General features: G+C 46.8%; 1 protein-coding gene across 1 annotated transcript in view; it reads right to left on the reverse strand.

The window, feature by feature from the left end:
• Window positions 1–15,947, reverse strand: part of PAQR6 (progestin and adipoQ receptor family member 6) — a 174,481-nt gene that overhangs the window by 45,907 nt on the left and 112,627 nt on the right. Inside the window, exon 4 of the mRNA XM_086947660.1 lies at window positions 9,436–9,638. Within this exon, the coding sequence (XP_086803786.1) occupies window positions 9,436–9,638 (203 nt within the window). The remainder of the gene's footprint in view (window positions 1–9,435; window positions 9,639–15,947) is intronic.

A 15,947-nucleotide genomic window follows, 5' to 3' on the forward strand; every position in this document is an offset into this window, starting at 1 on the left:
GCCCGGCTTTCCATTTCTGGGCTCCGACATACCCCACGAAGACTTGTTCATCCACCTGGAACCCTTTTGGGCAGTCAAGGTTGAACAACAACACTCTTTTTAGGTCCAGCTGGTGGACTTGATCCTCTTCTTTATAGGGATGAGTCAGAGCAGAAAAGGTAGTCAGGGTGATGGACTGTTCTGCATGAAAGGGAGTGACCATCTTTGGTAGCAAGGAAGCTTATTGTGCGAAGGACCAGCTTGTCTGGCAAGATGTTAAGGTATGGAGGCCTAGATGACAAACCCTGGAGTTCACTGACCCTCCAGGCAGATGTTTTCGCCTCTAGAAAGTTAAACGCACGAGAGGACAGTTCTCACAAAAAGAGGAAGAGTGGCGCACATGAGGAAATTTAAATCTTAATTTAGGTCCCACTGAGGCATGATGAAGGGTGAAGTAGGAAACAGATGTTGGATACTTTTCAGGAACCTATGTTCAACGGTGGACCTGAAAAGGGATGGCTGATCAGGAAAGTGCAGACATTCAAAGGGGCAGAAAAAAGCCTTTCAAAGTGCCCAGAGCAGAGCCCTGCTGAGCAAGGGAGAGACTAAACAGAAGGACTTAAGAATGGGGGGCAGAAAGGGTGTCTGCACACCATGCCACAAACTTGCCTCAGTGGCAGGCATATACAGTCTAGGTGGAGGGACATCTGGCTGTCAAGATGATATTACAGACTTAGGATCGAAGGTCTAAAGATGTCAACTGTTGCCGCTTAATCACCCTGCATGACGGCGGAGCATTGACAAGTTCGGGTGGAGTACCCTCCCTGCTGCTGTGACAGAAGACCTTCCAGAAGGGGCAGCCTGATTGGTCCAATGATGGCTGCGCTCAACAGCTCTGGATACCAAACTCTCCTAACCCAGTGCGGAGCCCCAAGGCTGACTGGGGCCAGGTCATTCCAGATCTTCCTGAGAACTCAGGGCAGGAGTGGTATTGGGGGAATGGTGTACAGGTGGCCAGAGCTCCACTCGAAACACAAAAAATGTATCTCCGAGTGAGAGCCGCCTTGGAAACTCCAGTGCGCAAAAGTGGTGTCCTTTTGCAATCACTGCAGTGGCGAACAGATCTAACCAAGGCTCTACCTACTGTTGAATGAGACTTTGCACCACCTCTGGATGGAGACGCCATTAGTGATCCACTAAGCATCTTCTGCTGAGTTCATCCACCCTGGTGTTCAGAGAGCCTACCATGTTTTGAACCATCAGAGAAATGATCTGACTTTCCAGTTATGTCCAGAGAAGCAGGGATTCTTGACAAAAGGGTGCACAACCCCATCATGCCCTGTTTGCTGCATTACCACATGCTGGTGGTGTTGTCCATGTACACCTGTACCAGTCTTCCCTTGATGGAAGGATAGAAAGGATTCCAATGCGATTCAGATTGCCCAGAGCTCCAACAAGTTGATGTGCAGCCCTGATTCCGCCGGAGACCAGAGGCCTCTGTTCTCCACCTCTCCCAGATGGAGGCCCAATCCCAGAGCGACGCATGTGTCACTACTATCAGATCTGGTTGGGAAAGGGAAAGGGGTCTGCACTGTGTCCAGATGTGCTCAGATGAAAGGGAGCATCTGAGAAGGGGTGCTGGCAAGGCCAAAGGGGAGAACGGTGAACTGAACGTGCTCATGACTTGCTGTGAACCGAGGTAACAGGTAACGTCCGTGGGCAAGCAGGAAGGGGATGTGAAAGTATGCATCCTTCAAGCCCAAATCTACCATCCACTCTCCCGGGTCCGGAGCAAACAGGACTTGTGCGAGCATGAACATTTTGAATTTCTCCTTTTTCAGGAAGAAATTGAGAGGGTGTAGGTCTAGGCTAGGACTAAGGCCACCGTCCTTCTCGGGTACCTGAAAGTAGATGAAATAGCAACCACCACCTACTTCTGATGCTGGCACCCTCTCTAAGGCTCCCTTGACCAAGAGAACTGCCACTTCCTTGTGGAATAAGGAGGGGTGGTCCTCAATCAACCTGTAGTAAGTGGGTGACATGGGTGGAGAGGTAGTCACGAATGGGAGGGAGTAGCCCCTTCGGGCAATCTGGAGAACCTATTGGTCCAATGTTATTGACCTCCAGTGGTGCAGGTGATGGCGTATCCTGCCACTCACTGTTTGCCAAGGATGATCAGAGGACAAACCTCTGGCTGCCAGTCCCACAGGGTCTATGGGTGCCGCTTCCTCAGCCACACAGGGCCTGGGAGGATAAAAAACTTGGCTGGAAGCCCCTTCCGTGGCCATGAAAGGAGCGAAAGATTGGGGTTGACGGGGGTCATGGAAAGGTCCATGGGCCTCGCTGCCTTGTCTTGGAAGAGACAGGAGCCATCAATGGGCATGTCCATAAGCAAAGCTTAGATATCCCCTGAAAAGTCAGTTGTCCTGAGCCAGGCATGGTACTGTAAGGCCACCGAGAGTCAGTCATGTCCAACCCACATCAGAATGTGAACTTAGCTGCATTTCTCCCATCATCCATTGCTTGGAAGAGTATGGCCTGGCCCTCCTCCGGGATCATAGGTGGGCAGCACCTGCGCAACCGAATCCCAAAGGGAATAGGAGAAACACCCCAAAAAGCATGCAGTGTTCACAGACCACAAAACCAGGCTGGTGGAAGAAAGCTTTTCTTACCCCAGGTGACCAGTCTTAAAGATTATCTATCTGGTGGAGTGGTAAGGAATGCACCAGGATTTGCACAGGAAGTAGATCCTTGGACAACTAAGCTCTCCGGTGTGGGGTGATGTGTGAGGAAAGAGGGGTCCCCTAGGGTGGGATAAGGGTGGAAGATAATTGTCCAGTTCACAGAACCCCAGTGCAGGATTTGGACCAGGCCAGAGCAGGATGTCTGACAGCTTCATAAAATGGGACAAGTGGTTCTGAAGGGGTGACTCCCGGTTGAAGCACCTCCCTCAACACATTAGTCTTGACCGCCAAAGAGGGCAACTGACGGTCCAGGACCTCAGCTGCCCTCCTCACCACCATAGCAAAGTGTCTCCCTCCTCCATGGCCATGGTAGGAGGACAGACCAAGCCAGTACCTGGGGAGGTGGTCAGTCCACTGACATCTGCCATTTCTTCACACTAGTGCAGATCAGGGTCTAGGAGCTGGTATTCTTCAAGGTCCAGTGGCTCCACCCAATCTTCCCTGAGCCCTAGCGAATAGGAATAGGGCTCAGGCTCCTGCCTGGAGGGAATGGCTCACATCAGCACCAGAGTCGGGAACGCCCCTCTGGCTCCATGTCTGAGTTGGGATAAAGAATGGGGTGGAGCCGCGAAGCGTCAACAGTCAGACCAGCATCGGGGAAGGTTGGGGAGGCATGACTGGCACTGGTCTGGATCCACCTCCTAGTGGTGAGGGCAAACCCACCAGAGGTAAAACAGTAGGGGCCCCTCCCGAACCTGCAGGACCCGAAGGCACTCTAGCTGGATGGGTCATCCAAAAATGAGGTTCATGGCCTCATAGAATTCTTAGAGTTGGGCAGTAGTCGCTCCTGCTCCCGAAACTCGGGGACGCTTGAAGCCTGCCCAGGCACAGGCTCAATCATGGAGCCAAACCTCGAATGATGACGCTCCCTCATTTCGTTCAATGATTTTGATGGATGGGGTGAATTTGACATTCTTTTCTTCTTTTTGTTTGTGGAACTTACTGGAGTGGAGTGACTGCGCCAAAGATCGATGGCTCCGTTACCGATCTCGGGACCTTCCTCTCAACTGGGCTTGAGATCGTCGAGGCGTCGCACGTCAAGCATCAACGAGCTTGAGTAATCGCTCCCTCAAGGTCTTGGGGTATGTGGCATGACAATCGGCACAGGTCTTGGGGTCATGGTTGGGTTCAAGGCATTAGAGACAGATGAGGTGTGAGTCCACCACCGACATTTGCCGGTGGCATGCGCCAAAGGGCTTGAATCCAGCCTTCCTTGTGGATCTCCCTTCAACACCAGGAGACAAGTCTCAAAACATTTCAACAAAAAGTTAAAAAAAAGGCAGTAAAATAAATTACTGGAGGTAGCTCTCTCCGGATCGATTTATGCTGACTGGCATAGAAGGGCAAGTTACTTACCTTCGGTAACGCCTATCTGGTAGAAAGAGCATCCAGCTGAAGATTCCTTACATTCGAATTTCCCAGGCATCATACTGGATCCGACAGATTTTTCTTGATCAATACCCCTGCGCCTCGGTAGGTAGCATCCGTTGGCTCCTTGACACATCGTTGGCATCATCTGAGTCACCTATATAGCACCGCCTCGGTGCGCTGCCATCAGTTATTTTTCACAACCTTCCACACCAGAAACACAAAGCCACGAAGAGTACTGACATTGGTGTGTTTAAAAACTAGGGCCCTGAAAGGGAACAACTTTGACCCTAGAAACGTGTCTGCAGTGCTGGGAGGATGTGTGGGTCAGTTAGATATCTCTGGCTATATAGTGTCTCTACCAGATAAGGCATTACCGAAGGTAAGTAGCTTGTCCATCTGATAGAGACAACTAGCCACTGCAATTCCTTCCCCGGAGGAGGGCTGCAGACATGCTTCAGGCTTGAAAGACCTGCAGGATGGAACAGGCAAAATGGCAGTCCCTGCGGACCTGACTGTCCAGTTAGTAATGGTTGGTAAACATGTGCAGGGATGCCCATTTTGCTGTCTGACAGATTTCCAGGACTGGGACTCCACATGCTAACGCAGTGGTAGCAGCTTTAGCTCTGGTGCAATGAGCTCTTAAGCCTTCAGGAGGCTGCTTCTCTGCCAAAGTGTAGCAGAACTTGCTGCAAAGATTGACCCATCACAAGATGGTCCTTTTCTGCACCGCCTGACCTTTCTTCACACTAACATACCCCACAAAGAGTTGGTCGTCCATCCGGAACTCTTTTGTGCTGTCAAGATTGAAAGACAACACTCTTTTTGGGTTCAGATGGTGGAGTTGCTCCTCTTCCTTAGAGGGATGTGGAGGAGATTAGAATAGTGGGCAAGGTGACAGAATGTCTCACATGTAAAGGTGTTACCACTTTCAGGAGTAAAGAGGGTCTAGTACGAAGCACCAGTTTGTTCAGGGAATATCGCCAAAAAAGGAGGGTTGGACGATAGAGCCTGCAGTTCTCTCACCCTCCAGACACCACAGGCAGATATGAATGCCACTGAAAAAGGCAGTTTTTATTGTGAGCAGCCCGAGGGAGCAATTGTGCAGTGGCTTGAAATGAGCACACATGAGGAAGGTGAGAACCAAAATAAGGGCCCACTGAGGCATAATGAAGGGGGAAGGTGGAATCATATGTACAAAGCCTTTTAGAAATCTATGCACAATGGTTGACTTAAAAAATAGGGTTGGTCTGGCTGCCTCAGGAAAGCAGACAAAGCACAAAAACACCATTTCAGGGTGACCAAAGCTCTGCTTGGCAAGGATAAAAATAAAAAGTAAAACATTGGAGACAGATGCAGAAAGAGGGTTGATATAATTCTCTGTACAACATATTGCAAATTTCGGCCACCAGCAGGTGTACACCATCTTAGTGGAGGGACGCCTGGCTGCCAGAATAACATTACAAACTTCGGGAGGAAGGTCAAAAGCTATCAACTGTCGCTCCTCAATCTCCATGCAAGAAGCTGCAGAGTTGACAGGTTCGGATGGAGAACCCTCCCCTGCTGCTGCTCTTGCAGGGGCGCAATGCTCATTTGCAGAAGATTGGGATACCAGACTCTCCATGCCCAGTCTAGCGCCACAAGAATGACTTGGGCCTGGTTATTCCTGATCTTCTTGAGAACTCTCGATAGGAATGGTATGGGCGGAAAGGCTTACAGTACGTCTGAGCTCCACTTGAGATGAAAATTCTACGAGGGAGGGCTGCCTTGGAAACTCCAGCACTCAAAACTGCTGACATTGTGAGCTCTCTGCGGAGGCGAACATATCTAACCAAGGCTCTCCCCACAGCAGAAAGAGACCTTGCACCACCTCCGGGTTGAGATGCCACTCCTGATTTGTTAGGCATCAAAGGCTAGGTTTGTTCGCTCTGGCGTTCAGGGAATCTGCCAGGTGTTGAACCACCAGTGATATGCCCTGCTGTTCCAGCCATGTCCAGAGACACAGGGTGTCTTTTTTTTGTTTGTTTTATATAGCGCAAACTTGACTAGGAGTCCATGACCCCACCCACCCTGTTTGTTGCAGTATCACATGGTGGTGGAACTAGCCTCAATTTGATGGAGGGTAGAAAGGCTGTCAATGCCAAGCGGTTTGCTCGGAGCGCCAGCATTCTGATGTGGAGTCCATATTCTGCCAGAGACCATAGTCCTCTGACCTCCATCCATCCCATATGGCCGCCCCATCCCAGAAGTAACATATCTGTCACTACTGTGAGATCTGGCTGGGGAAGGCAGGGGGTCTGCCTCTGACCCAATCACAGTTAGTCAGCCACCACTGCAGGTCTCGTGCAGTTCCCATGAGATCTGGAGAGATGCTCCTGATACTGCACCCACTGGAACTTTAGATCCCACTGCGGAGACCGGATATACCATCTAGCAATGTGTTCCTAGTAGGATTCAGGAGGTCATTCTCATTGAAATCCAGGATAGAGGCTGAAACATCGGTAGCATAGCCTGAATATCCTGTACTCGCAGCTCAGGTGGATAAGCCCAAAACTGCTCTGTGTTCAGAACATTTTCAATGAAAAGGAGCGTCTGAGAGGGAGTCAGGTGTGACTTCACCACATTGATAGTGAACCCCAGAGAGTGCAGGAGGTACACTGTGGTCTGGAGGTAGGAGACGACAGCCTGAGGTGAGCCTGCCTTTAACAGCCAGTCATAGAGTTTGAGAAGACTGGCACCTGTGTTCTACCCATATGAGCTGCAACCACCGCTATCGCCTTAGTGAACACCAGAGGGACGCTGGTAAGCCCAAAATGGTGCACCGTGAACTGAAAGTGCTCATGGCCTGCCAATCTCCCCGGGGATAGGTGGGTAGTGAGGATGTTTGGGTCACCAGGGGGAAAGGAGGTGGGGACGAACGATCTTTCTGTTCACAGGAACCCCTGTGCTGGGTTTGGACCATGTTACCACAATAACGTCTGTGAGGGTATCAGCAAGGGTACTGAAGAAAGAGCTCTCGCCTGTAGCATCTGTGTCAAGATGTTAGTCTTGACTGCCACTGAGGGCAGCTTGAGCTCGAGGATCTCAGCCGCTCTATGTAGCCCAATAGCGTAAGATGTTCCCTCCTCCGTAGCCACAATGTATGGTAGAAAGCATGCCAGTATCTGGAGAGGTATCCAGTCCTCTGGCTTCACCCAATTCCTCAGAACACTCAATATCTTGTTCATAAGTGACCCCTCCCGTTTTTCTTTTAATCATAGCCCTCCAGAATAAGGCTCAGTAAATGTCTTAGGACATGTTGGTCCTGTCGGTGACCATTGGCTCTGGCTGCATGTTGTTGGAAATCAGAATAGGGCTGGCGTGACCAGTGGGAGCCGGAAGCATCGGTGTCGGGAGCGGTGCCGGGGAAGGTCGCAGTGGTACTACTGATGACCCCTGATCCTACGGGGCCTAAGGTGCGCCATAGTCAGGCCGCTTAAACCGCTTAAAAATGTGGTCATGGCCTCATAAAATTCCATCATTCGAATGGGGGACGCCCTGGCTCCCGGAAAGCGGGGAGGCGCAGAGTTGGCCCAGGCGGAGGTTCAGGAGAGCGAGGCCTTGGACTCCAAGGCTCCTCTGTCATGTCGGCCAGGCAGAACTTGAAGCAGGCTTTGACTTTTTATGTTGGTTATGCCTCTACCTGGCAATCTTGAGTGAGACAAAGAGGACTTTGACTCTTGGAACAGAATGGGACCTTCCTCTCAATCAGGACCATGATCTCCGAGGAGTCGGGGAAGCAACAGCTTCAGGGACCGCTCCCTCAAAGCCTTCGGTGCCAAGGCTTGCCAGTCGGAGAATGACTTGGGAGTCGTTGTCACGCTGCAGACATCACAGGCAGACCAAATGGGGTTCCGTCACCGACATGGCGCAATGTTGTACACTGCACGATTTGAAACCCGAAGTCTTCCTTGAGGACATCCTACACACCAAAACGGGGTCGACAAAACGTTGAAAAATCCTGGCAAAAAGTGACAGACAGGAGCCCTGATCAGTGCTTGACTGGCGCGAAAAGAAAAGAACCAACATCAGCGTGCCAAGGTGGTACCTACATAGGTGATGCGGACGTCACTTCCAGCGCAGATGTTGCTGACATCACGCAGAACCGACCGACGCAGGGTTATCCAGATCCAGTCTGACCTCTTTAAAATTCAAAGGTAAGCTATCTCCAGTTAGATGTCTCTATCAGAGACAAAAGAACTAACATCAGTGCCCTGGGGTGGCCCCGATATTGGTACCGTACACGACGACACCAACAATGGAGCACAGAGCCGAACAATGAAAACCTACCAGCGCATAGGGGTACTGCTCGCACAAAAGAATTCAAATCCAGTCTGACACGGGGATAATTCTAAGGTAAGGAATCTGCAGCTAGAAGTCTCTATCAGATAGTGCATTTCGTCTCTCCTTTGTATGTTCTGCAGTATTGATACGTCGCCTCGATTCAAGTCAGACGAAAGTTACTTTCCAAGGAGAGTCATTTTACACTTTGTAAAAATGTATTTCTTGTTTTATTTGTTGTTTATAGGGCCATTAATAGTGTAGCTAGCTAATCACCTATCCTACCTTTGACATTAGTTACAGGCTACTCCGTTATCAGCAACTGAAGAATCACAGCAAATCCAGTCGACCAGTATCATCATAGCACTGAGACAACTCATTGATTCCAACTAAGCTACTACATCTGATCCAATTGGCGTTTTCCACCTGTATCTTCTGAAGTGTTATGAAGGTATCGAAAGAAGCCCTCCACTCACACAAGGTTAACGATAGCGCACCATGGACTGAGCTAATCTACAAGTATTAAATTAGCTTTCTCATCAGGATTTACTAAGCCTTTCCATCATTTTTGACTCAACTGCCCTCCCTGTGTTAAACATGACATTAGTACTAACTGAAGAGCTAAACCAGTGTAAAACTGTATATAAGATTATCAGAAATGTTATCGGACAATAATGCCTCACAGCTATCACAAGAATCAATAATAAATATGGGCCCGATTCACAGAGATTTTGCTGTGAGTAAGTGTGGCCTAGTCTCGAGGCATTTCAGCAGTAAGTCATGAGTGGTCCAAGAGTAAGTCACAGCAAAATCTTTGTAAATTGGGCACTCCCTGTTTTTCTATGAAAAGTCAACTAAACAACTCCATACAACCATTACAGCGAGTGCACCACAAGTGGCACGACAGTTGAAAAACTTGCCATTCCTTAGAGCACAAGCTCCATTAAATGTATTCTTGCTTGAAGGCTGGTTCCCCCCCTCACCGGGACAAAACTCACAGAATGTCTTTAAAGATTCCACTTACCAAGGCTGTACAGGCTCAGAGCACCATAGTCAAAGAAATAGCAGATATGGCAGGCACGAGGGGACATGCTGCTAAAGGTGTGGGCGCAGCTGGAGGTGAAGGGGTATATGCAGATCATCATCATGTAAACGAGCAGCGGCCAGTTGTAGGCATCTGTGAAGTCCAGCGAATAGGAGAGCACCAGTAACCGCCACATGAAGTACCTGCAAGAGAAGGATTTTCAACAAATGAACCCTCAAGGAGGATTAGGTAACCTCCAGGGTGTTAAGCCATGTAAGGCCATGTCTTAGGCAACCACACGTCACAAGCGTCTCTACATAAATACACTGAGAAGACCCTCGATCCAAATTACTACCCAGAAAAGTTGTAGAATGTGAGCTAAATCGTAAATCATACGTTCTTATATAGCGCCTTTCACCGTAAGGTCTCAAGGCGCTTGCTTTGGTAACCCGTCCTGGCCTTTTCCTGCGAGATTACCCCTACGGGGCATCCCAAGGTGAAGGCCAGGCATCCTGTCGTGGTTGGGCCGTAGAGGAGATTAAGCAAGCTATGGCCCAGAGTTGCAAAGTGTGAACCCACGATTCGAGTAGGCACCGAGGCGAGAATTATCGAGTCCGTGGCCATTTTGAGCTCAAGGCCTTGCAGAGTCAGGGATTGAACCCTGGTCCCGAGTCTGACCTCTGCATCAGGGACTGCCTCCTCTAACCGGTGAGCCACACTTCTACACCTAGGTCTGGGGAATTTACTGTCCTATCTGGCAACCACTAATCAACCTGTCAGCAGAGAGCAAGTTTCTTCCTTTGGTAACTTTTAACAGAATAAACAAGAAAGACACAAATCTTGAGCATCAATAAGAACAGGAAGGGGCTGTCTTAAAGGTAATTCAATAGCAGAATGCTCTTGGGGATCTAAGTACCTCAAGACCCCAGCAAGTTCATATGTGACTGACTCTAGAGCATTGTTTTAATGCTAGTTAGCAAGGGAAGGTGTTTTACCTCTGTTCACATCACATGTGACACCTTCAAGAGGCTACTCAGAAGGGCTGGCAACAGTCAAAAGATTGTTGCCTATTTAAATCTTAAATCCTCATATCCAGTGTGAAGATGTGCTCAAGAACAGAAACTGCACTGTAGAGGTAAAGGGGAACAGGAATTTGGCATTCCAGTTTCTAAAAGATCAAAAACGTACAACAGTAGGCACAGGTTTTTAAGAGATGATTGTTCCTGGAACCACAGGACACAGTTTGAACTATAGTGGTAGGAAGGCAGCTTTGATGTAGCGTAAGAAAATATATAATCACATAAATAGTACCGTTTTTTTGTATGTGGATATCCTTAAATTATATTGCACAAAAGTGACCAGAATACACAATGTTACTTCCCTGTACATGTAACATACATCTTTTAAGACATGAGTTGCACAAACTTTGTCCACAGTCTTTGTATTTTAAAAACAATGTCTATTCAAATCTCCATAAAATCAGATTTTTCCAGTAGCCAACGCATTTCGTCTCTTCACAAGAGACTTCTTCAGGGCTTGATAGGTTATTTGATCATCTAAGACTGGTCATATCCAAGAGTGCACATTCTAGTGGCTCAATTGGACTTGCAAACCCGCTACAATTCAACTCTCTTTATCCATATATCAGCATCTCTCCTATTATGGTAGATACCAATTTCTCAAAGTACATGTCTCAAGCTTATGTTGGCATCCCAATCTGTTCGAGCCTATGTTGGCATCCCAATCTTTTTTCACTGCGAGCAGCAACTCGTGTATGCAATAGGATCATTTTTGAGAAGCTGATATATGGATAAAGAGAGTTGAATATGGCCAGTTTTAGATGACCGAATAACCAATGAAGCCCCGAAGAAGTCTCATGTGAAGAGACAAAACATGTATGATTTTATGAAGATTTGACTAAAGAAGCTTTTTAAAAAATACAAATAATTTTCTGGATGAATTTTGTGCAACCCATGTCTTAAAAGATGTATGTTACATGTACAGGTCACTCTTGTGCAATATTATTAGGAGGAATACTCCTGTGAGGAATATTAGGCGACTGTTCTTCCTGATTGAAGCACCACATCAGTCTAACCAAATTCACTAACCATGATAGGTGAGACTTCTCTTGCCTCAGTCTCACTATTTGTAAATCTTTAAATGTTAGCAGAGATCAGGCAATGTTGTATTTAAGCTGGATACTGCTGCTTTAAAGAGTTTAAAGGCCAGGTATAAGATTTTTTTGGTGGCCACGAAGTTAGCATGTCCAACAATTTGGAAGGTTTAATCGAAAGTTTCATTCTGTAAGTAAGATAGAACCCTGTGAGAATTACAGCCAGAAGGTGAAATGCCAAATTAACTAGAGTCTATTCAATGACTCCTTTAGAGGGTTTTTTTTAGGTCTCGCTGAGCCAACGCGCATGCGTTGCTCTGCGAGAGTTAAGTAAGGGCTCTCAAAAATGCTCCTAAAGTCTGCAGGAGGATCGGGTACAGTGCATGTGCGCCGGGCCCGCGCACCATTTGTCAGCCTGCAGCCTTTGGGAGGACTTTCGCGGCCGCTTTGATGTTCTCAGTGAGCCGCGCGGCCACTGAGAACCTCAAAGCGGCCGCGAAAGTGCTCACCATTTGCCCGCCCCCTCCCTTATCCCACTTCCTGCTTGTTTAAAAAAATATTTCTCACTGCTGTAATGACTTGTTTCTGTTCCCCAATCTGTTGTTCTTCTCTTAAGGAAACCTTTCTAAAAAATAATCCTAGTAAGAGCGATTTTGCTTTATTCAAAACTGTAAATTTGTATTATCAGTAAAATCTTTAGTTATGTTAGCTCTTGCATTTGTTGTCAACTGGCGACAGTTACCTCGATGGAATGAGACAACAGAAGAGGTTTCATAGAAGTGACTGAGACTTTGGAGCTTTTTAACTGCACATTTATTTAGGTGGTTTTCTATTCTACCGTTTTTTAGTGAAATGGTCCAAGCATACTCAAATCATTCTTGGCCCACCAATAAGAGAAACAGTGTATACTAATGCGCATATTAGTTTCTATAAGTGCTGTTGTGCAGGGGCATGGGGTGGAAGAAATAACAGTGCTCTAGATCGGATATGGTATTGCCTCAAAGATTAAAATATATCTTTCCTGGTCTAATTTCAATACTTGTTGCTCATCCATAAGTTAACCTGCTCACAGTTGCTCTGTTGCCATTCTAGATCTGTTTGGAAATGCTGACATAGTAACTGTGGACCATATGCCGGTGGTTTTCCAGTATTCGAGTCAATATGTGCATCCGGGTACTTCTGGAAGATGTATGTGAAAGCAGTATTCTTGTGGAATGTCATTGTACCGTGCTGAACAGACGGAGGAAGACACCTATATGTTTTAACTCGATGCATATAATCCTTTTTAGGTCTTGCTGAGCCAACCCCACACACACACACACAACCCCACACACACACAACTCCACACACAACCACACACACACAACCCCGCAAGCAACCCCACACAACCACACACAAAACCCCACACAACCCCCCACACACAACACCCCACACACACACAACCTCCACACACAACCCTAAACACACACAACCCCACACACACACACAACGCCACACACACACCTAGAACCCCCACACACCCCACCCCCACACACAACCCAACACACAGACACACAACCACATACACAACCCCACACAACCACACAAACCCCCCCCACACACACAACCCCCCACACACACAACCCCCCCACACACACCCAGACCCCCCACGCACAAACCCACACACACAACCCCCCATACACAACCCCCTCACAACTCCCCCACACACACAACCCCCACACACACAACCCCACGCAAACAAGTCCACACACACATACAACCCCACACACACACAACCCCACACACACACCACCCCCACACACACTCCATACACACATCCCCCCACATACAAACCCCCCACACACAATGCCCCCACACACACAACCCCACACACACAACCCCCACACACACAACCCCACACACACACAACCCCCCCCACACACACGACCTCCCACACACAACCCCACACATAAACCCCCCCCCCACACACACAACTCCACACACAACCCTACATACACAACCCTCACTCTATCAATCACCCTCGCTCTATCTATCGCCCTCACTCTACCTATCACCCTCGCTCTATCTATCGCCCTCCCTCTATCTAGTGCCCTCACTCTATCTATATATCGCCCTCACTCTATCTATCACCCTCACATTATCTATCGCCCTCACTCTATCTATCTATCTATCTATCTATCTATCTATCTATCTATCTATCTATCTATCTATCTATCTATCTATCTAGCGCCATCAGTCTATCTATCTATCTATGTATTTATCTATGTATCTATCTATGTATCTATCTATGTATCTATCTATGTATCTATCTATGTATCTATCTATCTATCTATCTATCTATCTATCTATCTATCTATCTATCTATCTATCTATCTATCTCACTCTATCTATCTATCGCCCTCACTCTATCTATCACCCTCACATTATCTATCTATCTATCTATCGCTAATTTCAAAACCAACACATAAATAAAAGATTTGTCATTTACAATATCAATAGCTCAAACTTTCCTAATGCGAGACCTATTGCTATCTTGTTCTTTTTGGAATCTAACCCCCCACACACACAACCCCACACACACAACTACACACACACACACACAGCCCATTACACACACAACCCCACACACACAAACCCACACACACAACCCCCCACAATCACAACCCCCCACACACAACCCCCCCCACACACAAACCCCACATACACAAACACACCCCACACACACACAACCCCCACACAGAACCCCACACACATACAACCGCACACACACAACCCCACATACACACAACCACACATACACAACCACACACACAACCACACACACACACACAACCACAAGCACACACACAAGCACACACAACCACACTCAAGCAAACAACCACACACAACACACAACCACACACACAACCCCACACACACAACCACACACACAACCACACACACACACACAACCACACACACAACCACAACCACACACACAACCATAACCACACACAACCATCTATCTATCTATCTATCTATCTATCTATCTATCTATCTATCTATCTATCTATCTATCTATCTATCTATCTATCTATCTATCTATCTATCTATCTATCTATCTATCTATCGCCATCAGTCTATCTATCTATCTATCTATGTATTTATCTATCTATGTATCTATCTATGTATCTATCTATGTATCTATCTATCTATCTATCTATCTATCTATCTATCTATCTATCTATCTATCTATCTATCGCCCTCACTCTATCGCCCTCACTCTATCTATCTATTGCCCTCACTCTATCTATCGCCCTCACTCTATCTATCTATCGCCATCACTCTATCTATCTATCTATCTATCTATCTATCTATCTATCTATCTATCTATCTATCTATCTATCTATCTATCTATCTATCTCTATCTATCAGCCTTACTCTATCTATCCCCCTCACTCCATCTATCTATCTATCTACCTATCTATCGCCCTCACTCTATCTATCTATCGCCCTCCCTCTAGCTATCTATCGCCCTCACTCTATCTATCGCACCACCACAGCATCACTCCGCACCACCACAGCATCACTCAGGGGCACCACAACATCACTATGCGCTACCACAGCATCACTGAACACCACAGCATCACTCGTCGCCACCACAAGATCACTCAGCGCCACCACAGCATCAATCTGTGCAACAATTCAACAACAACTGGTTCAAATATGTTCTCTCAATGTTTCAAGCTATTTTACAAATGTCACAAAAAGATGTTAATATTTCACTTTTGTTCTTGGATTTTCGTCACAATAAAATACACTGAACATAACCTTCACAAAAGTTATTTACAAAAATGTAAGCTTTTGCCATTATAAATTACAATAACGTTTATTTAAGTATTAATTAAAATAAATAAAAGCTATTGTTATTTGTAATACCAATACATGTAAGTCACATAAATACAACACATATTGCATTACAAATGCTACAGGTGTCACATTTGCGAAAGTTATAACTATTGGCATTGTAAATGACAAAGCTATTAATTTCGCTATTTTCAAAACCAACACATAAATAAAAGATTTGTCATTTACAATATCAATAGCTCAAACTTTCCTAATGCGAGACCTATTGCTATCTTGTTCTTTTTGGAATGCAAAAGCTTTCAAAGCACGTCCTTGGATTGCTGAACTCGTTTTTAGTACAGTGAGGTAACCAATGCACCACTGATGTCTTTAGCTTGCCCGGTCTCAAGCTGACTTATTTCTACATGCTCTGCTTTGAAATGCAAAATGCATAAATATAGAGTAACCAAGAGATGTGGAAACTACAATTATCTAAGGAGCCAACATGGGACAGGACTATAATACCAAAGGTAGAAGGCAATAATACTTCTTAGTGTGGAGAAGAGGCGTGTCA

The sequence above is a fragment of the Lissotriton vulgaris genome, chromosome 12 (assembly GCF_964263255.1).
Source record: "Lissotriton vulgaris chromosome 12, aLisVul1.2, whole genome shotgun sequence".
In the NCBI taxonomy this organism is placed as follows: domain Eukaryota; kingdom Metazoa; phylum Chordata; class Amphibia; order Caudata; family Salamandridae; genus Lissotriton; species Lissotriton vulgaris.